At 50.0% G+C, this 26,360-nt stretch overlaps 1 protein-coding gene across 3 annotated transcripts in view; it reads left to right on the forward strand.

Annotated features, from left to right (window-relative positions):
• The window catches only part of SYNE3 (spectrin repeat containing nuclear envelope family member 3), a 108,768-nt gene that overhangs the window by 58,730 nt on the left and 23,678 nt on the right, over positions 1-26,360 (forward strand). For 2 of the 3 annotated variants that reach the window (XM_025271470.3, XM_006065042.4), the window contains exons 5-15: positions 2,034-2,195; positions 4,368-4,715; positions 7,548-7,684; positions 9,714-9,888; positions 14,867-15,049; positions 16,165-16,308; positions 17,164-17,298; positions 19,452-19,613; positions 19,786-19,958; positions 20,394-20,526; positions 22,676-22,837. In XM_025271470.3, the coding sequence (XP_025127255.3) occupies positions 2,034-2,195; positions 4,368-4,715; positions 7,548-7,684; positions 9,714-9,888; positions 14,867-15,049; positions 16,165-16,308; positions 17,164-17,298; positions 19,452-19,613; positions 19,786-19,958; positions 20,394-20,526; positions 22,676-22,837 (1,914 nt within the window). The remainder of the gene's footprint in view (positions 1-2,033; positions 2,196-4,367; positions 4,716-7,547; positions 7,685-9,713; positions 9,889-14,866; positions 15,050-16,164; positions 16,309-17,163; positions 17,299-19,451; positions 19,614-19,785; positions 19,959-20,393; positions 20,527-22,675; positions 22,838-26,360) is intronic. The other variant, XM_025271472.3, reaches the window with a different exon arrangement.

Raw genomic sequence — 26,360 nt, forward strand, 5'->3', positions numbered from 1 at the left:
GCTCTCTCATTTGTCAGGCACATTCCTCCGACGTGGCCCGGCAGGCCGCGGCTGAATTGTGCTCTGTGATCTTGTTCTGCCTGGCACGGAACGCGGCTGGATGCCTGCCCTACTCGGCCGCGTTCCTCTCTGAGCGCCTGCTCACCATCACAGAGGCTTTTGTTTACTCTGGATTTCCCCGAGCGCCAGCACCTCGTCCTTCACACACGCAAAGCCACCAGCCGGCACTTTTCTTGGATTGTTGGCTTTGGTACAACATTTATCACCATCAGCGTCAACCAGGGGCCCAGCCTTTATTCTCTGCTTAGTATTCTTGACCCACTTTGTTTTATAAATGAATCTTCCCGTGGAGGTAGGAAGCCGGGAAGGATGCTGGTGGATGCAAATAACCCTGGGAGGAGGAGGAGCCAGCAAGGGACACATGAAAGAGCCTGTCACTGTGCCTCGGTCCACTTTCAGAATTCGAGCAGACCCACGTTTCCCATCCGCCAAGTGCTAATGTTGAAGTTCTGAGCCTCACTCCCATAAGAGAATTTTCAGATCTTTACTGAAAGACTTGATCTTGTGCCTTGATTTCCCCATCCCTGAAATGGGGATATTATTTCTCACTTGCTATGGTAGTTGCAAAGGTTTAAATGGGCCTTCCCAGGTGGTGCTAGTGGTAAGGAACTCGCCTACCAACACAGGAGATGCAAGGTGGGTTCCATCCCTGAGTCAGGAAGATCCCCTGGAGTAGGAATTGGCTACCCACTCCAGCATTCTTGCCTGGAAAAATTCCATGGGCAGAGGAGCCTGATGGGCTACAGTCCATGGGGCTGCAAAGAGTCATGTATGACTGAGCATACACACAGCCATGCTTAAATAGCTAGAGACTATCTTAATAAAACATATTTTTAAAAAAGGTTTAAATGAATCAGTATTTCTAGATTTGGTGAGGAGGTTCTCCATGGGAGGTGAAGGCACATACAGATAGCCAGGGAGGTTATTCAAATCCACGTGTCTATCTACCCTTCCCAGTTGAGAATTGTTGACTTAGCATCGTAGAAGGTCAGGACCTTCCTGAACTCAGCCTGGCCCCATGGCTGAGAGCTGAGGTCAGCAAACTATGGCACGTGGGCTCAAGCCAGCCTAATGCCTGATATTTTTATGACCTGTGAACCAAAAAGAGTTTTTATAAAGTAAAACAGAATATTTCATAAATTGTGAAAATGGTAGAAAGTTCAAACTTTAGTGTTCATGATTCATTTGACTGGAATACAACCCTTCTTTATGGACTTGCCTGTGGTTTCTTGTGTCCTACAAAGTAACTAGCACGTAAATAGTTGAGAAGTTGCAACAGAAATCATGTGGCAGGCAAACCCCGGGGTATCTACCATCTCCCAGAAAGAAAGAGTCTGCCACCGTCTGGGCCTGCGCAGTGATTGTGGAGTCTGAAGCTTGCAGTAGTGATCATGGACACAGAGGTCTTAGGGCAGCACTGGTGCCTTGGGAAGTGCTCGGGTGGTAGCGATATGTAGTTGTTGCTGTTCAGTTGCTCAGTCGTGTCCGACTCTGTGACCCCATGGACTGTAGCCTGCCAGACTTCCCTGTCCTTCACTGTCTCCCAGAGTTTGCTCAGATTCATGTCCCTTGAGTCGGTGATGCCATCCAACCATCTCATCTTCTGTCACCCCCCTTCTTCTCTTGCTCTCAATCATTCCTAGCATCAGGATCTTTTCTGATGAGTTGGCTCTTTGCATGTAGCTGTTGCCACGGCTGCATTCCGAGGACGTGGCAGGGAAAAGACCCAGCTGTGTGGTTGACAGACCTAACGTTGACATGCTGTGGTCTGCAAAGCCAAGAGTGTCTTGGCTGCTAGCTAATAAGGCAGAGAAGAGTGTCTGGGATCTTTGTGTCCAGTGAAAGGCTTGAGGGTCGGTTGCATCACATGCTCCCTACACACACACACACACACACACACACAGAGTCAGGCCTGGGAGGCCAAGGGCAGCCTGGGCTGGGAACCCTCGTGACCCTCTTCTCCCCTCCCACAGGACAGAGTGGACTTTCTGGAGCAGGTGACCCACGAGCATGAGTGTTTCCAGGCGAGCGTGGAAGAGTTCCAGTTGTGGCTGAAGGCGGTGGTGGAGCGGGTGGATGGCTGCATGGGGCGGAAGTGCCGGCTGAGCATCCAGGACCGTCTCTTGGCACTGCAGGTGACCCCGCACGAGTCTCTGCTGGAGGAGGGAGGGATGCTCAGGGCTGGTGGGTCTCTGTTAGGGTTTATTTACTAGGATGGGGCCGGGAGGGAGGGGAGCCCAGGAGATACAACCATCCCCACATACGGGCCCGGAATGAGGATAAGCATGGGATCTGGTGTAGAATGTGTCTGGGGCCTCAGCTGCTTAATGGAAATCTCTGAGCCAGCAGGATGTTTAGACACCAAGACCGCGACAGCATGGTCTCACATGGGGACATCTGGCCATGGAGATGTCTTTGGCTGTCACAGCTGGGGGCAGGAGTGCCCCTGGCATCTGGTGGATGGAGGCCAGAGATGCTGCTAAACACCCTACAATGTACCCGACAGCCCCCGACAGCAAAGCGTTATCTGGCCTCACGTGTCAGTATGTGAGCATAAGGAACCCTGGCGTAGGCATGGAAATTGCAGTGGGGAGAAGCTGCGTCCACTCTGGCCTCCCTGACTTCCATGACCTCAAATGTGCTCTGACTCCCACTGTAAAGTGAGTGGGGAGATACTCTTCTATAATGCCAGGACCACTTTATAATTTTTGCCACAGTTCTACAGCATCTGTACCGTTTATTTGGTTTTCTCCAGGCAAGAATACTGGAGTGGGTTGCCATTTCCTACTCCAGGGGCTCTTCCCAACCTAGTCATCAAACCCATGTCTCACATGTCTCCTGCAATGGCAGGCAGGTTCTTTACCACTCTGCCACCTGGAGAGCACGTACAAAGGCCTATTTGTCAGTAGAAAGGAATAAAGTGCTGTTATACAGGCCAACATAGAAGAATCTAAAAACATTATACTAAGTGAAAGAAGCCAGTTTCAAAAATTAACTTACTCTATGATTTCAAATAGATGAAGTTCTAGAATCTTCTGGCATGTTAGACATGCTCTGTATTTTGATAACAATGTGAACTTCAAGGGCATGTATATTTTTCAAAACTCTTTGAACAGTAACACTCAGGAGCTGCATAGGTTTCCTCAGCTTACAGTGTGGCTGTGTTCGGATAAGCCCATCGTTAGCTGACAATATTGTAAGCTGAAAATGCATTTAATATACCTAGCCTATGAAGCATTATAGCTTAGCCCAGCCTACCTCAAGTGTGCTTAGAACATTTCCATTCACCCAAAACCTTCTAACACGAAGCCTGTTTTATGATCTTGTTGAATATCTCAAGTAATTTATTGAATACTATAGTGAAAGTGAAAAATAGATTGGTTTACACTCATTGCCACTGCCCAGCATCATGAGAGAGCATCGTGCTACTTATCACTAGCGTGGGAAAGGATCAGAATTCAAAGTGAGATTTCTGCTGAATGCATATTATTCTCATGCCATCGTAAAGTCAAAAAACTGTTAAGTCGAACCATTTTAAGTCAGAGACTGCCTGTATTTTACTCCATGTAAATTACACTTCAATAAAAGGTGAAAAAAAGATTTTGAAGGTATTTTCAAGTAAACCAGACTTAAAAGTGTTTATTTAGGAAGTTTTATAAAAGTGTTTATTTTTAAAGTTAAAAGTTGATGAACATTTATTTTGAATGAAAGGTTATATCATTGTTATGAATGAAATACCAGTTCTCACTCGTAATTAGTAGATAACTATACAAATATATGTAATGACGCCAGATGGGGTCGTTAGGTTCTATTTAGGTCTGTACTTTTGCCAGCTGAAGGCTCCAAGTCTGAGGCTGCCTCTGTCTTTGTTAAAAATGAAGATTAGGGACTTCACTGCTGGTCCGTTGGTTAAAGATTCCACACTCCCAATGCAGGAGGCATGGGTTCCATCCCTGTTTGGTGAACGAAGATCCTGCATCCTGCATGGTGCAGTCAAAAATAAATACGTAAAAATTTTAAATAAAATAGAAAGGAAGATTAACAAATGTCAGAGAGTGTTGAAGACAGAGAAGTACCCAACAGAGACTTTCCCTTTGACTTATTCAAATAGCTTGTAAATGACATGGGAAGGGAATTACATCCTTCATGTTATAAAGGCAGGCAGTCCACCCCTTGGAAAGGTGCCCAGGCCCCAGCCCAGCAGTAGGAATTAGCACTTGGCATGATGTTCCCAGGGGCCTTGGGAAACGCAGCAAATGTTTCCTTTTCCCCTCATGTTTTTTTTCCCCATCCTCTCCCCGCTTTAGGGAATTGCCAGTGATTTTCCTAAGGGTGAGGAGTCCCTGAAGAGGCTGGAGGAGCAGGCCGTGGGGGTCACCCGGAACACCTCTCCTCTGGGTGCAGAGAAGATCACCAGAGACCTGGAGGAGATGCGGGACGTTCTGGAGAAGCTGCGTGGGCTCTGGGAGGAGGAGCAGGGAAGGTTGCGGGACCTGGTCAAGTCCAAGGGAGCCTGCGAGCAGCAGAGGGGGCAGCTGGAGGCCGAGCTGGCAGAGTTCAGGAAGGACCTTCAGAGGCTGGCAGAGGAGGGCCTGGGGGCCACGGTCAAGGCCGCGACCGAGGATGAGCTGGTGGCCCGCTGGGGACTCTACTTGGTAAGCAGAGTTTGGCGACGCCACGGGACGATCCAGGTGCTGTGTGTGCCTCAAGGCATCCCCACTTGGAGCTCCTCCGTAGAGTGGAAAGATCATGCTACGTCTCAAGCACACTTGCTCTGGTTTTCTTGATTTTGGATCATCTAAGTTCCGAGTATAGTAGGCAAATTGAGTGCTTGTACCCATTTTCCAGATGAGGAAACTGAGACCTAGAGATTTTTTTTTTTTCCCCTCAACACCCCCAAGATGATATGGTAAATTGGTGGGTAAATAAGAGGTGTATGACTCCAAGTTTGCCATTTCCGTGCCTGATAGTGGGATATGGGGGGACACTTTCTGAGCACAGAGCAGGGACTGTGACATCAAGGGAAGGCTCTCAGTGTAGGGAAGATGAGGTGCGGACACAGCAGGAGCTCTGAAGAGGCTGAGCAGACGGTGCCTGTCCTGGGGAGGGTGGAGTGGGTTCCAAGCCAGACACGACATCCAATCGGAGCACCCTCCCCCTGTGCACACCCACCCTTGTGCACACTCACGAGAGGTTTGGCTTGAGGACATAAATTTTTCAAGTAAGGATTGCCACCACTCCTTTCTTTCCTTATTACATCAGCAGGCTAGTTCGTCAGTTCCGTTAGGAGAAATACCTAAATGAAAAGCCCTCGGGCCTTACCTCCACTCCACACTGTTCTGTTTTTTTCTCTCCCTTCTAATGTTGCTCATATGCAGAAATATTTGTATGTAGACAGAAACAAGGTACACACACACTGTAGCACCAGTCAGCCTTGCAGGAGACCAGATTCACCTCCAGGGTCAACTTGGTGCCATGGTGGGAATTGCATCCTCTGTGGGATTGTCCTCCTCGGCACAGGGCAGGGGTGGTGTGGTGCAGCGGTGAAGGGCGAGTACTTGTGGATCAGACTGCCTGGGTTCAAATCTCGGCTCCTCTCCTTGCCAAGGCTCTGACTTTGGGAAAATTGCTTTAATCTCAGTTAAACGTGACGTGGACGTGATGGTAACAGGACCTGCCTCCCACATTCCTCATGAATGCGTGAAGACAAAAAGTGCTCAGAACAGCAGAGAATCAGCACTCAGGGAGTGCACGGCTTTTACTAGGAGCTCTAGGTGAGGGACAAGGTCAAAGGGTGCAAACTCGGCAGGTTGAGGGGAGAGTAAGTTCTGGAAAGCCTCAGCAACACTCCCCTGTCCTGACAGTCACCTGCCCGTGCAGGTCGCTCAGTCGTGTCTGACTGTGACCTCATGGACTATAGCCTGCCAGGCTCCTCTGTCCATGGAATTCTCCAGGCCAGAATATTGGAGTGGGTACCCGTTCCCTTCTCCAAAGAATCTTCCCAACCCAGGGATCGAACCCAGGTCTTCCACACTGCAGGCAGATTCTTTACCAGCTGAACCACCAGGGGAGCCCTGTGCCTGGCTATGATTCAGGAGGCCTTTCCTGAAGCAGGAGGCTGAACACATTCCTACAGGTGCTGTCTGTCCCTCCCAATTCAGGTGTCAGTTATGACCAAGATATGACTAACTGGAAATCAGTGAGAGGGAATTTCAGGACTTAGTAGAGGACTTTTCTTCTTAAGCAGCACTTATGCAATAAGAGGCACTCCTGCTCTGTACTCGGCACCTGACAAGTGGGGTGGCTCCCTGTTACCATGGTAGCTGGGAAGTGGGTTCTCAGGCCAGCTGGTGTACTGCCAGAGCCCATTCGATTTCTACTTCCCCACCCTGCCTCCTGCTGAGTGTGGACCCTGCAAGAGTCAAGGTGAAACTCATCACTTCCTGGGACAGCAGGAAAAGGCTGCATTCTAAGTGCGATCAGGGCTTCCCGGGCAGCGCTAAGTGGTAAAGAACCTGTCTGCCAGTGCTGGAGAGACATAGAGATTTGGGTTCAATCCCTGAGTCGGGAAGATGCCCTGAAGGAGGAAATGACAATCCACTCCAGTATTCTTGCCTGGAGAATCTCACGGACAGGTGAGCCTGGCGGGCTACAGTCCATAGGGTCACAAAGAGTTGTACATGACTGAAGCAGCTTAGCCTGCGTGCACTCAAACGGTTGAGAGGCATGGTTCGGGGTTGCCGGGTGGAAATATCCTGTTGACTTGCTGACGATAGTAACTGCATCCGCAAATCACCTTTTTTTTTTTTTTCTTTTTTTAAATTATTTGTAGTTATGGCAGGCAGGATCTTGAGTCTTCATTGCAGCACGCAGAACCTTTTTCTATCTTAATTTCAGCATATGGGATCTAGCTCCCTGAGCAGGATTGAACCCAGGCCCCCCTGCTTTGGGAGCGTGGACTCTTAGCCACTGGACCACCAGGGAAGTTCCACAAAGCATCTTTAGATCATTGTCTCCCTCAGTGCAGGTGGGAAGTGTCAGGGGGGCCGGCTCCGACATCAGGTCCACCGTTTCCCAGCTCTGCAACTGTGAGAAAACTCTTAGCCAGAGTTTCCTTGCGTATAAAGTGGAGACACAGAGGACTACCCTCCAGGATCACGGCGAGACTTGAGTGAAGGGGACCCCAGGGCACTGAGCACATTGTCCCGGCTCCCTAGGTGTTAGTTATCTATGTGATTCAGTGCCAGTCCATGGGCACGTGATGAGGTAGGTGATGAGAAAGAGAAAAACCAGCTCATCAGGAGTCAAGGTTATTTGGGGGTCACAGAGCGGGAGCAGGGGGCGCAGGGGCTGAGCTCTCCGGGCCCCGGTCACTGCCCTGAATGACTGTGTTCCCCCAGGCTGGCCCGCCCCCACGGCCCACGTTCAGCACCCTGCTGTCTCAGAACCTCACCCCCCCCGCCCCTCGGTGTCATCTGTTGCTGCAGGCAACCCGGGCGGCACTGGCCGCGGAGGAGCCGCGGGTGGACCGGCTGCAGGCCCAGCTGAAGGAGCTCATCGTCTCCCCCCAGGACCCGCAGCCACTCTCGGACAGCGTGGTCGCTGCCGTCCAGGAGTACCAGAGGTACCGGGCGGGCCGAGGGCGGGCCTGGACCCCACGCTCAGGGGCCTCTGCCCATCTGGCACCAGCTGCAGTGGGCTTGTGCCCTCTCGCTACCTGATAACCAATAATTCTTGCTCCTCTCAATGACTGGCTGTTATAGAGTCTCCCTGAGCTCAGGCACTAACCCCTTTCTGTAATATTTTGCATTCTGCTTCCAGAAAGAGACCTGAACTTCGCTTTTTCCTGGGCTAAGTGGCCTTTTCACTCATTTCCATTCAGTCTCCTTATGCAACTTTGCACCAGAGACGGGTCTCCTATGTAATGGTCCAAGGGGAGGGCTTTCCACTAGGCCAGCATCATGCCCCCACCTGCTGGCGATACTGATGGAAGCACCTGGGCCTGACTCCAGGCCAGTTTCTACCTCCCGTCAGCCCACGGGCTTGGGCACAGTCGGGGCTCAAGGCTCTTAGCTCAGCAAAGACCAGCGGATCAAATATCCACCCTGTGTGGAACTGGGCACGGTTTAAATTTGGAATCGGTGCCTGTTTTTTACTATGTGAGGCTCAGAGGGGTTTGGAACACAGCCCAACAGTTCCCATCTCTGTTGCTGTTGTTTTAGTTGCTCAGTCGTATCCGATTCTTTGTGACCTCACTGACTATAGCCCGCCAGGCTCCTCTGTCCATGGGATTTCCCAGACAGGAATACTGAGGTAGGTTGCCACTTCCTTCTGCAGGGGATCATCCCCCACCCAGGGATTGAACTCGCATCTCCTGCGTTGGCAGGCGAGGTTTTTTGGTTTTTGTTTTTACCACTGAGCCCCCTGGAAAGCACCCCCATCTCTGTAGCATCTCTCATTCCCTTGTCTGATACAGGAGGTTCCTCGAGAAGGAACTCAGGGAGCTCGCCTCTTGCTGGGTGTCTCTCACCCCACAGTGTTAACAGGCCACCCTTCTATACATCAGAGCTGGGACCTGGTTGCCCCCAGGGTGCTAGTGGGCAGTGGGACAGGGTGGCTGAGGTCTCCTTTGCTGCTCTTGCTGAGGTGGCAGGTGCTGGTTATCTATGACTGGGTTCTAGACATTCTATATATACATATGTATGTACATTACATATATACATATGTATATACATATGGGCTTTCCAGGTGGTGGTAGTGGGAAAGAATCCACCTGCAATGCAGGAGATACAGGTTTGATCCCTGGGTCAGAAAGATCCCCTGGAGGAGGGTTCCGCAACCCACTTCAGTTTTCTTGCCTGGAGACTCCATGGATAGAGGAGCCTGGTGCAGTACAGTCCATAGGGTTGCAAAGAGTCAGACACGACTGAAGCGGCTTAGCACGGCATGACACGTGTAGTTGGTTTATAGTATTTTGTTAGTTTCAGGTGTATAGCAAAGTGATTCAGTTATACATATATATCTATTCTTTTTCAGATTCTTTTCGTCGTAGACTATTATAAGTTATTGAATATAGTTCCCTGTGCTACACCATGGGCATTATATTTGAAAAATTATCTGTAGGAATTATTTGGGCCTAGTGTTCCCTTTCGCTTTTCACTTTCATGCATTGGAGAAGGAAATGGCAACCCACTCCAGTGTTCTTGCCTGGAGAACCCCAGGGACAGGGGAGCCTGGTGGGCTGCCGTCTATGGGGTCGTGCGGAGTCGAACACGACTGAGTGACTTAGCAGCAGCAGCAGCAGCAGCAGTGTAATGGCATCTTACTCAAGAAGGGATTTTGTTTGCTTTTGTGAGTTGTTGGGGGCAGGCAGTCTGAGTCTGAGGTCTCCCCAATTCCTCTTCAAGGCTTATTTCTTTCCCTGGTCTGGAAGCTGGGCTGCACGTCTGTTGGAGGACTGGCTTACCTCCAGAGCACTTGTATCCGGAAAGCCTAGGCCTCAGGGTCCCCTGGACACCCTGGCAGCCTATGGAATAGGGAAGAGCCTGCCCTTGGGAGCAGCACACAGGAGGTGCTCTGGGAGTCTGGGGGGAGCTCTGGCCCCTGGACTGACTCACTCTCCTCTCTTGGTGCCCCTTCTCCTGCGCTCACAGAATGAAGGCCAAGAGCAGCAGGCTGTGCAACGCCGCGGCCACGGAGCTGTGGCAGCGTTTCCAGCGGCACCCCCAGGACCTGCAGCTGTGGAGGGAGCTGGCCCAGAGACTCCTGGATGTCACCGCCAGCCTGCCAGACCCGCCCTCCATCCACACCTTCCTGCCGCAGATCGAGGTAAGCCTGGTTCTGTCGGGAGGGATGGTGGGTGCCCCTGGGGGAGACCACCAGCCAAATGTGGCATTTCAGCCATCCCCACAGGGAAAGACATATCTCTCAGTCCTCCGGGTATCTGGGTGGAGCTCACTGTAGCAGCCTGGCGAGTCCCAGGCGCACACTTGTAATTATCAGGGACAAAAGTCACCCTCAATTCTTAGAGAAAAGGCAAAGCCTGGTGCCTGGTGTGGCCCAGGACTCTGCCGTGATCTGCCCACACTGGTTCTCTTCCCGACCCTGCTGCAGACAGTCCTCTGCTGGAAGTCTGAGGATGTCAGGCCGTTATCTTTACTGTGTACCCATTGGGATGCATGTGACAAGGGGCAGAAAACCTGACTTTCTGGTGGTTCCAGAGCTGGCTTGATAGCTCAATGGTATGTTCCAGAGCCCAGGCTCTTTCCAGCTCTAAACTGCATCTGCCTTCATGGTCCTGGGGTGGCTGCCAGCACTGCCCGTGTGCATCCTGACTGGTGTATTGGGCTCATGATATATGGCTGTATGTCCTCATATTTTCAGTTGACACATCTGAGCTTTTTCTCAGCATCCTTTAAAATGGTTCAATAGCATGGCTCAATAAATCACTTTAAATGGATGCAGAATATTCCATTTGGGGGCATGCCCTTTTATTTATTTTTTAAAGTAGCCACAATTCAATTGTTGAGGTTGTTTGCAATTTTCACTGTCATAATGAATGTACATTGAATATGTATGTACACTGATTTTTATTTCCGTTGCTACCATTCTCCTCATTTTACTGATGAGGGATCTGGGCCAGGGAAGAGTGAGAGAGCATGTTCAAGGTCTGGCTGCTCAAGAGAAGCAGAGCTGGGGCCAGAATGGTGGGGTATAGAGTCTTGGCTAACATTTTCAGCCCTGTTTTCACTTTGGCTTCTGGAAACAGCTTTGCGAAACAAGCAGAACGATTCTTATCATTTGACTGTTGAGGAGCCACTTGCTTGAGGTTAACACAGCCATTAAGTGACAGGGCTGGCTTTAACCCAGGCCTGTCTAACTTTCCCTGCTGTGTTAGGATATTGCCTCCTGCCCTTCCCACTGGGGCAGAAAGCAAACTGGGACCTTCTTGAGGCAGGAGAGAGGTCCTGTCGTTCTAGAGTGGGACCCAGGACTCCAGGGCAGGACTTTCACTGAGCAGTGGGTTGGAATACGTGGGGCCAGGACTTTGGCTTACTCACCTTTGGAGTCTGTTTGCAGGTTGGGAGTGTGTCTTGCAGAGAAGGCAATGGCACCCCACTCCAGTATTCTTGCCTGGCAAATCCCATGGACGGAGGAGCCTGGTGGGCTGCAGTCCATGGGGTCGCTAGGAGTCAGACACGACTGAGTGACTTCACTTTCACTTTTCACTTTCATGCATTGGAGAAGGAAATGGCAACCCACTCCAGTGTTTTTGCCTGGAGAATCCCAGGGACAGAGGAGCCTGGTGGGCTGCCGTCTATGGGGTCGCACAGAGTCGGACATGACTGAAGCAACTTAGCAGCAGCAGCAGCAGTGTGTCTTGCATCACTCCCACTGGCCTGCCTGGGCAGAAAGGATTTCACAGGTCAGGGCTCGAGCTGCCAGCCCTCTCTTTTTTGGCCACACCATGCGGCATGTGGGATCCTAGTTCCCCAGCCAGGAATTCAACCCATACCCCTGGCACTGGGAGTGCAGAGTCTCAACCACTGGACTGCTAGGACTGCTAGGGAAGTCCCACCCCTCTCTTTTCTCAACTCAGCTTCTGCATCTAGCCTCAGAGCGACTTGTGGATTGAAAGTGAAAGTGTTAATTGCTCCATTGTGTCTGACTCTTTGTGACCCCATGGATTGCAGTCCTCCCAGCTCCTCTGTCCATGGAATTCTCCAGGCAAGAATACTGGAGTGGGTAGCCATTCCCTTCTCCAGGGGATCTTCCTGATTCAGGGATGGAACCCAGGTCTCCTGCCTTGCAGGCATATTCTTTTCTGTCTGAGCCACCAGGGAAGCCCTGTGGATCAGAAAAGCTCCAGCCAAAACCTGGGCGTGACTGGTGTGTTAGTTCTCTAGGGCTGCTGTAACAAAGCACCAAAAAGTGATGCTTTTATAAAAAAAAGAAAACAACAGAACTTCATTCTCTTAAAGTTCTGAAAGCTGGAAGTCCGAAGTTGACGCATCAAGAGGATCTTGCTGTCTCCAGTGGTTCTAGGGGAAACTCCTCCCTTGCCTCTTCTAGCTTCTGATGTTCCCTGCCAGTTGCTGGCGTTCATTGCCTTGTAGGTCTACCACTCTGATCTCTGCCTGTCATCATGTGACCATCCTCCCCCTAAAGATCTCCACCACCTCTTCCCTCTGTGCGTGCATCTGGGTCTAAGTCTTCCCTTTCTGTAAGGGCACCAATCAACGACATCATTTTAACTTGATTGCCTCTGTAAAGCCCCTCTCTCCAAAGAAGGTTGCATTCTAAGGTAGTGGAGTTGAGACTTGACCATACCTTCCCCCCACCCCCACCATTTCTCTTTTGAAGGTCACAATTCAACCCAGAACCGCTGGTTAAATAATAATGGTTGAGAAGATCTATCTTTTCTTGTGAGTTCAGTGAGGGTCCTGCACTGTGTTAAATGCTTTTTAGGCATTTAAGCCTCGTGACAGCCCCACGAGCTGGGATGTGCCTATTGGTCATTTACCAATGAGGAAACTGAGGCTTGGAATTACCCAGGTTCTCCTAATCAGTGATGGTGGTGATGGTTTAGTCACTAAGTCGTGTCTGACTCTTGGGACCCCAGGGACTGCAGCCCTCCAGGCTTCTCTGTCCGTGGGATTTCCTAGGCCAGAATACTGGAGTGGGTGGCCAAGTTGGTGTGCCATCCAAACTCATGATTGCAACTCCGCAGCCTGAATTCTTCACCCTTGTGATATCGTGTCTGAGTCTGGCAAAAAGGAAATGAAGGTGGCCCCCTACCTCAGGAGGCTTGGCCTCTGTGTGGCTGACCACAAAATATACACGTCATCAGCAGGTCACCTACCTGGGCTGCAGTCTTACTTTTTCCTCTCCCAGCCCCATGCCCAGCTCATCGTCTCTGTAACATCATCAGATATCAAGTGGAAGGACTCTGGCCAGCTGAAGACAAAACCCCTGGCCTCCAGGCTCCTGAGCCCTTGGTGAGAGAAGCAAGACATGTTTACCCCTAAGAGCTGGTTGATCAACAGGACACTGAAGTCGGGCAAAGGGCTTTGGGGCGGAAAGAGTGAGTGTCAGGCGGGAATGTGACCAGGGCAGGCTTCCTGGAGGAGGTGGGGCCTGGGCTGTGCAGAGTTCAGGCTATCTGCATGGGAGCTGGCTGCCCGTTACATGAGGCTGTGGAGTTCCCTGTTGGTCCTCTCTCTGCCCCATGAGCTCCTGCACATCACGACCCCACTGAGATGCCACCTCCTCTGGGAGGCCTTCCTGAATTCCCCCTGATCATGCTCCCCTAGGCTCTTTGCTTGTTGTTCAGTTGCTAAATTGTGTCCGACTTTTTGCAACCCCATGGACTGCAGCACGCCAGGCTTCCCTGTCCTTCACTATCTCCTGGAGTTCGCTCAAACTTATGTCTATTGTCTCAGTGATGCCATCTATCCATCTCATCCTCTGTCACTCTCTTCTCCTCCTGCCTTCAATCTTTCTCAGCATCAGGGTCTTTTCCAATGAGTCAGCTCTTCACATCAGATGGCTAAAGTATTGGAGCTTCAACTTCAGCGTCAGTTCTTCCGATGAATAATCAGGGTTGATTTCCTTTAGGACTGACTGGTTTGATCTCCTTGCTGTCTGAGGGACTCTCAAGAGTCTTCTCTAACACCACAGTTTGACAGCAGCAGTTCGTTGGTGCTCAGCCTTCTTTATGGTCCAGCTCTCACATCCATACATGACTCCTGGAAAAACCATAGCTTTGACTATATGGACTTCTGTCGGCAAAGTGATGTCTCTGCTTTTTAATATGCTGTCCAAGTTTGTAATAGCTTTTCTTCCAAGGAGCAAATGTCTTTTAAGTTCATGGTTGCAGTCACCGTCCACAGTGATTTTGGAGCCCAAGAGAAAATCTATCGCTTTTTCCCCTTTGCTTCCACTTTTTCCCCTTCTATTTGCCGTGAAGTGATGGGGCCGGATGCCATTTTAGTTTTTGGAACATTGAGTTTTAAGTCAGTGTTTTCAGTCTCATCAAGAAGCACTTTAGTTTGTCCTCACTTTCTGCCATTTGAACGGTATCATCTGCATATGTGAGGTGGTTGACATTTCTCCTGGAAATCTTGATTCCAGCTTGTGATCCATCCAGCCCAGGATTTCGCATGATGTACTCTGCATATAAGTTAAATAAACAGGGTGACGATCTACAGCTTTGACATACTCCTTTCCCAGTTTTGAACCAGTCATTTGTTCCATGTAAAGTTCTGACTGTTGCTTCTTGACCCACATTCAGGTTTCTCAGGAGACAGGTGAGGTGGTCTGGTATTCAAAATGTCCCACACGCCAACTTGGAGATGGCCCTCTGTTGTCGGTGATGGAGAATCATTGAGTAGAGGATCAGACTGGTTCAGTTTGGGTTTGGCTGCAATGTGCAGAGTCGATCTGGGGGGCATCTGGGAGGCAGCAGATGGTCAGGAGCTGCAGAGGTCCAAGTGAGCAAGGCTGAGTGCACCACGGTCAGTGGCAGCCAATGGAGAGGAGACAGATTTCTGACACTCACAGGAGGCAGCCTTCTTGCCCGGGATTTGGTAACAAGATGGATGTGGAGGGTGAGAAGGGACTCAGACTGACCCTGACATTCAGGGTCTCCCACCACCTTCCCGCCTGCCTGTTTCTCCTTGCATTCACCGCTCCCTCAGCCACCAGCACAGAGGCCCAGCCTCCCAGGCAGGTGCAGCCGGACCAGGTGCGTTCCTGCCCCAGCTTCATCCAGCTCTCCCCTTCACGGAAGCCTTGTCTCCCCCAGGCGGCCTTGACAGAGAGCTCCCGCTTGAAGGAGCAGCTGACGATGCTGCAGCTGAAGAAAGACCTGCTGGGCAGCATCTTCGACCAGGAGAGAGCCACAGCCCTGCTGGAGGAGGTGGCGACTTCCGTGAGGGACAGAGACTTGCTGCACAACCGCCTTCTGCAGAGGAAGAGCAAACTGCAGGTGAGCCCCGTCTTGGCCCTCAGCTCAGCCCTCCTGCAGGCACAGCCCTGTATCCTGACCCCAGCCCTGCCACTCGCCACCGCGTGGCCCTGGGCATATCCTTTGTTCCACACAACCTCAGAGCCCTCACCTATATCATCTGGGTAGGATTATGGTGGGATCCTTCTCATTTGTCTGCCTCCTTCCTCTGCCCCCAAATCCCATTCTATACTCATCAAATCAAATTGTCTTCTGCAGAGAGCTGGGGGGCAGTTAGATGGGAAGATGCAGAGAAAAACACATGTAAACTTTAAAGCAGCAGAGAGCTGGAAGCTATTTTTGTTGTTATTGTTGTTCAGTTGCTCAGTTGTGTCTGACTCTTTGCAACCCCATGGACTGCAGCACACCAGGCTTCCCTGTCCTTCACCAACACCTGGAGCTTGCTCAAACTGACGTCCATTGAGTCAGTGATGCCATCCCACCATCTCATCCTCTGTCACCCCCTTCTCCTCCTGCCCTCAATCTTTCCCAGCATCAGGGTCTTTTCCAGTGAGTCGGCTCTTTGCATCAGGTGGCTAAAGTATTGGGCAGTTTCTCCTTTTAGGTAACAATTATTTGCTAAGCATCTGAGAATGATGATAATGACAAAGATATCTCTAGGACACTGACCAGAGGCCAGGCACCTCCGAAAAGCCCCACACCCATGGTCTGACTTATTCAATGGAGCAGACATTTAGCATACATTTTAGGGTCTGCAAGGCCTGTGGTCTCTTCTGAACTCTGCTGGTGTAGCAAGAAATCAACTGTAAATGAATGGGCATGACTGCCTGTCAATACAACCTTATTTACAGCGCTGGCCTCTGGTGAACTTGGGGTATGTGGTAGGAGATGCAGTTTACCAGCACCTGTTCTAGAAGCAGAGCAATTGTTAGGTGAGGACACAGTGATCCTCACAGAGGGGCATCAGACCCCCTCAAGAAGTCCAGGAAGGCTTCCTGGAGGGGGTGGTTCCTGAGTGAGTAGGAGCTGGACAGGAGAAGACTAGAGAAAAAGCAGCCCGTCTGTGAGTGTCAGGCTGTGCCACAGGGAGACCGAGGGGAAAGCTGAGCTGTGTGCTGCCTGTTGTGTCTCCGCAGAGCTTACTTGCTCAGCACAAAGATTTCGGGGCGACTTTCGAGCCTTTGCAGAAAAAACTCTCAGGCCTCCAAATCCGGGTCCAAGCCGAGAATGGGCTTCGGCGGAACCTTCCTGAGAAACAGACCCAGCTTCTGAGGTTGCAGGTAAGAGGTCTGTCTGGCCTGAGTCCCTCCACTCAAATGTTCAGCTGTGCCGGGGCAGCCCCCTTGCAGTCACGGTGGCTAGCCAAGCAGTCAGCCCAAGCCAGAGACTGTGATCCCCCCTGGCCCCTGAGATCTGACCTTTAATCTCAGCTGAGTTTCTGCTGGTATGCCTGATGGTTCCTGGCCTGCCTCCAAATGACTGATACTTGAGCCCAACAAAATGAGAAGTTTTTTGCTTACTCTGTGGTCCTAAAGTCTAACATGAATATTTGCTTCTAAAGTTGCTTTGCTAACTGTTCCTAATGAGGCCAGAGGCCTTCAGTTAAATAAGTGATTTGAGGATTAAGAATAAATATTTTAAAACACAGGGACTGTAGGTAGGCTGATCATGAATCATTGTTGGCTGGGTGAGGAGCTGGCTGGTTTTTAAAATGCACGTGAAACAAGTTACCTTTTTAAAACCCAGGCGCAGCTCTTACAAAACTGGGAGTGTTCTTTGGAAGGTATTAAAAATGATGCATTTGGGGGCTCTAAAACTAAAGCTAAGATGCGATTCTCCATAAGAAGAGATGGTCGTCAAGTAGGAGTCCAGACATGAGTCTGTTCCCCAGCGATGCCTTCTGGTCTTTAGCAGTTTATTTTCATGGTGTCGCAGAATATTTTCATCTCATTTTTAAAATTCTCACCAGTCCTAAGAGTGGGCCCATCAGACAGCTGTACGGTGTGGCTGATGGAGTTGGGGAGTCCCTGCATCCCTGAACTCTCCCAGTCTTTTGCATTCAGGGTCCCCACCCTGATCAGCGTCCACGAGAAGAAGGAGAAAGGATGCTCCATCCATTTCTTCTTCTACTGCAGGGGCTGCAGGAGGAGGGGATGGACCTGGGGTCTCAGGTGGAGGCCATGAGGCCCCTCTTCCAGGGGAACCCTAACCACCAGCACAAAATGGACCAGCTTTCCGCCGCCCACCAGGCCCTGCAGAGGACTCTGGAGGTAAGGGGCCAGCAGAGGGTCTGTGTTAACAGAGGCCAGGTCCCTGGAATCTGTCCGCCCCTCCTGAGGACTTTCTCCCTCTTTTCTTCCGTCGTTCCTTCCAACCCTCCTTTTTCTTTCTCCCTTCCTTTCGTCCCTTCCTCATTCGTTCATGATTGAGCGCCTCCTGTATGCCAGGCAGGATGCTGGGTCCTGAGGATGGAGGAGCAGGACAGCAGGACAGAGAGCCCCCTGCCTTCCTGGGGTTTAAGTGCCGGTGGGTAGATGCACAATGAGTCAGCAACAAGTTAAACATGCGATTCCACATGTCAAACATACGCGTCCACAGGTGAAACATACAATTCCGCACATGCCAGGAGACCAGAGCACGGAGCAGGCCGCACCCACGCAGGAGCCCCCGTCCTGTTTGCTGTGTTCATGCCAGGTTGCAAGTTGGATCCTGGTGGCCGTGAGCTCTGTCTGCGGCGCCCTCTGGTGGCCACCCGGATCCTTCTTGTGTCTGTGCTGGACTGATGTTCCTTTAACAGTGGGACCCCAAGGTGGTGTGGGGAGTGGGATGGCTCCTTCAAAACTGTCCTGAGCACAAGCTGAAATGTCTGTCCCAGCCCTACCCTGACGACACTGATTCAAGTGAAGTCCTGGGTCTGCATTTGTAACAAGAGCCCCAGGTGTGCAAAGCCAGCTCTCAGGCATCCACAGCTCAGGAAAGTGTTTAGTTTAAGGCAGGATTTCTCACCCTTCCGAACTCTGTGTGTCCTATTTTAATAACAAGTATTTCTGGCATTGTCTTTGCAATCTTGAAATTCATAGATAGTACAAGTTACCCACATGATTTACAAATTTAATATAATGCTTTTTCTATCATCAAAAAGAGAAATAAAAGCAAATTATAAGAAAATAATATCTTAATGCTGCTGCTGCTCCTGCTAAGTCGCTTCAGTCTTGTCTGACTCTGTGCGACGCCATAGACGGCAGCCCATCAGGCTCCCCCGTCCCTGGGATTCTCAAGGCAAGAACACTGGGGTGGGTTGCCATTTCCTTCTCCAATGCATGAAAGTGAAAAGTGAAAAGTGAAAGTGAAGTCGCTCAGTTGTGTCTGACTCTTAGCAACCCCATGGACTGCAGCCCACCAGACTCCTCCGTCCATGGGGTTTTCCAGGCAAGAGTACTGGAGTGGCATGCCATTGCCTTCTCCGTAATATCTTAATAATAACCTATAATGGAAAAAGACTCTAAAAAAGTAAATGTATATATACAGACATCTGTATAGACGTATACATATTTATATTAATAGAAATTGAACAAAATCACATTGCTGTACACCTGAAACATTGTAAATCAATTATTGTTGTTGTTCAGCTGCTCAGTTACTCAGTTGTAGTCAACTCTTTGCGACCCCATGGACTGCAGCATGCGGGCTACCCTATCCTCCACTATCTCCTGGAGTTTGCTCAAACTCATGTCTATTAAGTCAGTGATGCCATCCAACCATCTCATCCTCTGTTGCCCCCTTCTCCTCCTGCCCTCAATCTTTCCCAGCATCAGGGTTTTTTCCAACGAGTCAGCTCTTCACATCAGGTGGCCAAAGTACTGGAGCTTCAGCTTTGGCATCAGTCCTCCCAATGAATAGTCAGGGTTGATTTCCTAGTCAACTATATGAAAAAATAAAATAATGCTTTTCAATAAAGTAAGTGCTTCTAGATGGCCAAAGACATAGGCGGCGATCAGAATACACCCACTCTATTCAGCTGCAAAGTGACGTTCGCGCCTGTCGTGTTACATGCAGGGGTGAAATGGTTGTGCCACACAGCTGCCTGTGTTCAGCTTTAGTAGGCACTGACTGATGGTCTTCCCAAGTGGTTGTACCAGTTTACACCCCACACTGGTGGTGGATGAGAGCACACATCGCGCACACCCTCACCCAGACTTGATACTTCCCATAAAAGCAGAACGGGCTTAGAGGCACTTTAAAACAGACTTGGTCTTTCCGGGGTCAATTCCTTGCACTGTGCAGAAAACATCAACCTCTCGTGTTCCTCACTGGGTGGGGAGCCCTGGGAACCATCTCACCCTGGGGTTCTGGCAGGGCTGAGGGTCCTGCAGGGTGGGGTAGCTGAGGGTTTCAGCCTGGTTCCCCTGGGGCTGTTCCACAGGACCTCCTGGAAGGACGCCAGCAGAGCCTGCGGGAACATTGCACCTTCAACCACGAGCTGCTGAAGCTGCGGCAGTGGATCTCTGTGATCACACAGAAGCTGGAGGCTCACCGTGGGGACATGGGCCCATGGGATGCCCAGTCCCGGGAGGCTGAGATTGAGGTAAGATGAATCTCCCCACAGAGATGCTTATTCTCTCCCCTGTATCCCAAAGGCAGGTTAAGGGGCAGAGGGTGGTGAACAGTACTCTCATACCAGGGAGCAGACACCCCACCACCCCAGGACTTAACTCTGTGTGTGTGTGTGTGTGTGTGTGTGTGTGTGTGTCCTTTAGAGGCTGCTGGCTGAATTCCCGGAGAAGGAAGCCCAGCTGCCCAAGATGGAAGCGCTCGGCCAGCTGGTGATGGAGGCGTCTTCTCTGGAGGGAGCTGCTGTGGTCCAGGGGGAGCTGGAGGAACTGACCGAGTCATGGAGGGCCTTGAGGCAGCTTGAGGAGAGCCTGCTGAGGTGAGAGGGCCTCCTGGGTTGGAGGCTGGTCTCCGAAAACCCTCCTTCCCAGTAGGGAGAGCTCAGCCATGTTCCTAGAACAGATGGCTGGGGTTCTGCTGTGTGCCAGGCGTGGTGCCAGGTGCCTCCGGGCATCCCCAGGCAATTCTAAGTAGAGGCAGTAAGAGCAGGGAAGCGTCCCAGCTTAGCCTCCAGCCCCTGCTGGCTGGGGCCTCACCTGCATCGGTAGATATATGCCCCTTGATGACAGTAACATGAGTTTTGAGCAGAGAACTGGAAATGCAGGTGCCCTGGGGAGCTTCTGACCAACCTGAAGGACAGGCATGGGCTTGTTAGGACCAGAAGTCACCTCCCTCCCCAGTTCTGTTACTTCTCCTGTGATCTGGGAAGTCCCCATCTTGTCATCATGTTGACTGGGCGGATTTGACTTCTCAGCCTCATCAGAAACCAGCAGCTGCAGAGGACAACAGAAGTGGATTCAGGGAAGAAAATGATTTTCACCAACAACATCCCAAAGACTGGGTTTCTCATCCTCCCCACGGATCTTACTTCCCGGCATCGCCGTCAGGTAAGTCCATCTCATGGGCTTCTGGGGAGGGCCCAGATCTAGGTCAGTTGATGGTGGGAGGGTGTCACCAGCAAAGCCCCCTCCCCACCTGGGGCCACATGCTCAGCTCAGGACTGGGCCCGGTCCTGTCTTGGGTGAGTCTGCCCAGTGGTGACACAAGAGTGCCCTGTGCCACAGGGCAGAGGGACTCTGGGACCCCAGACCCAGTGTCTGCACTGAGGAAGGTCCTGGGCATCTCCAGGGCAGGCAGGCCCTCACCCTCAGAAAATCCGACTGCTTCCCTTGCAGGGAAGAGAGTGTCAGAGTGTGACGCTTCCTAGCAGCGCTAGACTGCAAACTAAAAGTACTCAAGATAGGTGTTTTTGGTGCCCTGGTGGCTCAGATGGTAAACAATCTGCCTACAATGCAGAAGACCTGAGTTTGATCCCTAGGTTGGAAAGACTCCCTAGAGAAGGGAATGGTAACCCACTCTAATATTCTTGCCTGGAGAATCCCATGGACTAGAGGAGCCTGGCGGGCTCCAGTCCATGGGGTCGCAAAGAATTGGACACAACTGAACGACTAACACACAACACACACAAACTACATTTTGTAAAAAGAACAAACCTCACCATATCATATCATCCATCCCTCTCCTTGACAGGCTTTAAAAAAACAGAACCACAGTGAGAAGAAATTCATTCCTTGTTCTGTAAAGACAGTACACTAATTCATTCATTCTTCCCTTCCTTCTTGCATTTCCCCATCCAGAAAGCTCTTACTGAGTCTTTCTGTGTTCTGAGAACTGTGCTTGGAGCTGGGACACAGCTGTAAATAAAACAGAGATACTTTCAACCCTCAGAGAACGTAGCATCCAGCACAGATCTTTACAGATTGTCATGTGCATCAAAATCGTACCAAAATGCAGATTCTGATTCAGTAGGTCTGGACTGGGACTCCTCACCCTGCGTTTCTACAAGCTTCCAGGCGATGTTAAGCCTGCTAGGCTTTGGAGCACATTTTGAGAAGCAGGGAAGCAGGAACCGCAAAGCAATAGAATAAGGGTTTACAGAACATGTGGTTCATGGAGGCAGAAGACCCAGAGGCCACAGCAGCCTGCTGCAGAGTGAAGGACTTGGGGTAGCCAAGGGAAGCCCTCCCTGGAGAGATGGAAATGAGATGTCCAGGGCTCCTCACAGCTGAGTGGGAGTCAAGAAGAGGCGGAATGTAGTGTGTTCCATGCAGACTAGACTGTGCATGCAGGGACACGAGGGAGACGGCACTAGCGCAGGGTGCTGGATGTCTGTGGGCCCTGGCTCAGACGATGGGGCAGGCCTCATGAGCTGCAGAGCCAGGCAGGGCCAGAATCTGAGGCTCTCCAGCTGCATCGAGTGTGAGAAGCCTCTCAGCTGTGTAAGTGATGGCGTGGCTGAGTGGACTTGCATTTTATTTATTTATTATTTTTACTTTTGTTTATTTTCTAATTGTTGTCTTCATTGGGTCTTTGTTGCAGTGCATGGGCTCTTCATTGCCATGCACGGGCTTTCTCTAGTTGTGGCAAGCGGGGGCAACTCTTCGCTGCAGGGCACGGGTTTCACACTGAGGCAGCTTCTCTTGTTGCAGAGCACAGGCTCCAGGGCATGCGGGCTTCAGTGGTTGTAGCATGTGGGTTCAGTAGTTGTAGCTTGCGGGCTCTAGAGCAGAGGCTCGAGTAGTTGTGGTTTGTGACTTAGTTGCCCTGCGGCATATGGGATCTGAGTTCCCAGACTAGCGATCGAACCTGGATCCCCTGAATTGACAGGTGGATTCTTAACCACTGGACCGCCAGGGAAGTCCCTGGACTTGCATCTTAGACAGATCACTCTGGTCACCTAACTTGAAGAGGGACAAAAGTGGCAGAAGGTGATCACATTGTAGACATCCTGATAAGGGATGATGCTGGAAGCCTTCAGGAGACCAAAGAGGTGGCAGTGAGGAATGTTATTGGTCACTAATCATGTCTACATTGAGTAGAGATGCTTTCCTCATCCCCTTGCCCCTCTGGTGCCTCTTATCTCCCTCTGGGCATCCTCATCCCTCACCCTCTGCTTGGATGGAATTCCCAGGACACACAGCCAGTGGGCTGTTTTCAGAAACTCTGATGCTTTGACCATGCTGTGCCTTCCTGCAGGCAGGTCTGCTCCAGGGGGAACGAGGCAGCCATGAGGATTATTCCCAGTCCCTGAGGAACTTTGAGGACTGGTTGCAGGAGGAAAACTCCAAGCTGGTTAGGATCATTGCCATGAAAACTGCCACCGCCAAGGACTTGAGGACCAGAGCAACAAAGCTACAGGTTTGTGCCCAAGGAACAGCCCCTTTTTTTCAGAGGATTTGCCCCCCAAAGATGTGTTTGCTGAGAGTTATCAAAAAAAAAAAAAAAAAAAAAAAAGCACAAACCTAGCTTATGAGCTGTTATGGCTTATGTATAAATAATAGTTTTTTTTAAAGATATATTTACTTATTTATGGCTGTGCGTGGGCCTTCTCCATCTGCAGCAAGTGAGGGCTACTCTCTAGTTGCTGTGCCCGGGCTTCTCATTGGGGTGGTTTCTCTTGTGGAGCGGGGGCTCTAGGTGTGTGGGCTTCAGTGGTTGCAGCACTCGAGCTTAGTTGTTGTGGCTAACGGGCTTAGTTGCTGCACACCATGTGGAATCTTCCCAGATCAGGGATCGAACCTGTGTCCCCTGCATTGGCAGGTGGTTTCTTATCCACTGTACCACCAGGGAAGTCCTGAATAATAGTTTAAAAAATTTTTTTGCTTCCAGTATTATGGGAAAACCATCCATCCATTCATTCAAGCCTCCTGCTGTATTGCCCAACTTGGAAAATATCACCACTAATCACGACTCTTCTAATCAGTTCACTCTTGCTATGTAACAAGCCATTCCAACAGTTTGTAGCTTAAAAGAACAGCTGTTTGTTTAACTCGTGATTCTGAAGATTGGCAGTTTACTCTGAGGTCCACTGGGCAATGCTTCTGATCTTGGCTGGGCTCCCTGATTTATAGACCAGCAGGGTGGCTGTACTTCTGGAGGTTGGTGGGCTATTCTAGATGAGCGTGGGATGGACCACACATCTCTTATCCTCCTATGGGATAGCCTGGACTTCCCAGAGCAGGGGCAGGTCTGAGAGAGCGAGTGGGAACATGCAGGCCTTTTCAGGCCAAGGCTAGGAACTGGCACATCACTTCTCCTGCATTCTGTTGGACAAAGAAAGTCACAATGCCAGCTCAGATTCAAGGGGAGAGAAAACAGGTTTCACTTCTTGATGGGAAGACCATATTGCAAGATCATATTGCAAAGGGCATGGATATGGCAAGGGGGTGGAAAGACAGTCCTTCTACCACAAATCTCTCTCCTCCACTCCAACATCAAATTAGTCACCAAGTCCTTCTTGATTCCACCTCTTGGATATTCGTTGTTTCTGTTTCCCCTCACTACCACTGTCTTCATCTAGACATTTATCATTTTTGCCTTGACCTTGACAATAGCCTCCAAGCTGGCCTCCCTCCTTCTTTTTGGGTTCCCATCTCAGTAATGACTCATTCTGTAGCCAGAATGACCCTTCAGAATCCTAAAGATGACCTTGTCCCAGTAATGAAAACTTTTTAGGATAGAGTTCAACTTCCTGAGTTTATCACCCACAGCCTTTCTCAATCAGACCCCAATCTACCTCTCTTTTTCCTAATTTTTTCTGAAATTTACCTTAATACCTTAGAGTTTGGCTTTTTTTAATTTTTATTGCTTGAGATTCATCTGGATTCTTGAATCTGTGGCCTGGGATCTTTCTGGAAAATTCTGCAACATTATCTCTCAAAATATGGCCTCTGCCTTTTCCCCTGTTTCCTCACCTTCTGAGATGCCTTTTAAACATATGCGCTTTCTTCTCACTAAGTATTTCACTGTCTCTTGTGTACTTTTTCATCCTTTTGCTTTTTTATATTACTTTCTGAATACTTTTTTCTAACTCATCTTCCACTTTACTAATCCTCTCTTTAGTTGTATCTCATTTGCTATTTCACATGTTTATTAAGTTCTTAGCTTTTAATATTTCATTTATCATTCCTAGAAATTCTCCTTGGTGCTTTTTAAAATCTGCTTTGCCACTTTTCACAGCTTTTGGGTCCTTGCTGAAAATTTTCAGTTTGTCTTTTAATTCTTTCAACACAGTAAACATAGTTGGTTTAGCAAGTATGTCTAATAATTTCGGCATCTCAAGTCAAGACTGTTTCTGTTGTGTATTGTCTCTGCCTCTTCCTCATGAATTCATTAATTTTATTTGTATTTGGCTGCACTGGGCCTTTGTTGCTGTGCCTGGGCTCTCTCTAGTTACGGTGAGTAGAGGCTGCTCTTAGCTGTGGGGTGAGGGCTCCTCACTGAGATGGCTTCTCTTGTTGCAGAACAAGGCTCTAAGCACATGGGCCTCAGCAGGTGTAGCAAGTGGGTTCAGTAGGTGAATCACATGGGCCCTAGAGCTCGGGCTCAGTAGCTGTGCCATACAGGCTTAGCTGGTCCAAGGCATGTGGGACCTTCCTGGACCAGGGATAGAACCTACTTCCCCCGCATTGTCAGGCACATTCTTAACCACTGGACCTCCAGGGAAGTCCCAGTTTCCGCCTCTTCTTGGAGTCTTGTATCTGTGTGTGACTGCTTCGATTGTGTGCTGGATATTGTGTTTGACAAATCAGTGCGAGAATAATTTGAGATTAAGAATAATCTTTCCTTCAAAGCGGATTTTGTTTGCAACAGCCAGGCTAGTGGGGGCTTTTATCAATCTAGAACCACTGAATCCAATTTCAAAACTTGAAGCTCCCTGGACTCCTGAGATGACTTGGCACTGGCCTGAAAATCCAAATAAGGTGTGGGTTTACTTCCTATTCACCTTCAGGGGCCTCTGCTAAAGGCAGCAGTTTCTCAGTCTCCACTTCTGTAGGGCGCAGACTTTGACTTCTGTCTCCTGAATCCTGCAAGGCTGCCAGAAGCATAGATCTGTTTCACAACTGTTTTTTCCAGATTAACAAATATCCTAAGTGCAAGAGGAGGTCTGAGCACTGGGCTTACTTCTCTGCATCTTAACCTTTCGCATGTCTTGCCTCACTCTTTTTGTTGTTGTTGTTAACTCTTTGATGCCTTCAGTTCAATTCAGTTCAGTTCAGTTGCTCAGTTGTGTCCGACTCTTTGTGACCCCATGGACTGCTGCACGCCAGGCCTCCCTGTCCACTGATGCCTGAAGAATGTTTTTAATGTTTTGTCCTCAGTGGGAGCTTTGGACCCAGCTACTAGCCCTCCCTGTCTACCTCCTACCTCATATCCAGCCACTCCTCTCCTCCCCTGCCACCACCACACAGCCCCAGGCATATCAGAGATGACTTGCAGTTCCCCGGGTTACGCTTCTTTGTTCTTGTAGAGTCCCCACTCTCGAGGGCTCTGAGAAGCTAAGCTGTGTGCCTGTATCATGCAGCTGGTGGCATGGGACAGATACTGGATGCCAAGCCAGAATTTAAACTCAGGCTCTTGAACTTAGAACCCAGATCGTATCCTCACATGGTACTCCCTCCCAGGAGTCCTGAGGATAAAAGATGCCATCCTGGGGGAACACAGTACTGTATTCTGATAGAAAAATCTGCCCAGTCCCAACCTCACTCTGCCAGGAGTAAAAATGCCAATAGAAAGATATATTCAACAATGGTAGCTTTTTATTTAAAAAAAACAATTTTAATTTTATATGGGGGTATAGCTGGTTAACAATGTTATGATGGTTTCAGGTGAACAGGAAGAGACTCAGCCATACATACACACATATCCGTTCTCCCCGAAA

The sequence above is a fragment of the Bubalus bubalis genome, chromosome 20, assembly GCF_019923935.1.
Source record: "Bubalus bubalis isolate 160015118507 breed Murrah chromosome 20, NDDB_SH_1, whole genome shotgun sequence".
Lineage (NCBI taxonomy): Eukaryota > Metazoa > Chordata > Mammalia > Artiodactyla > Bovidae > Bubalus > Bubalus bubalis.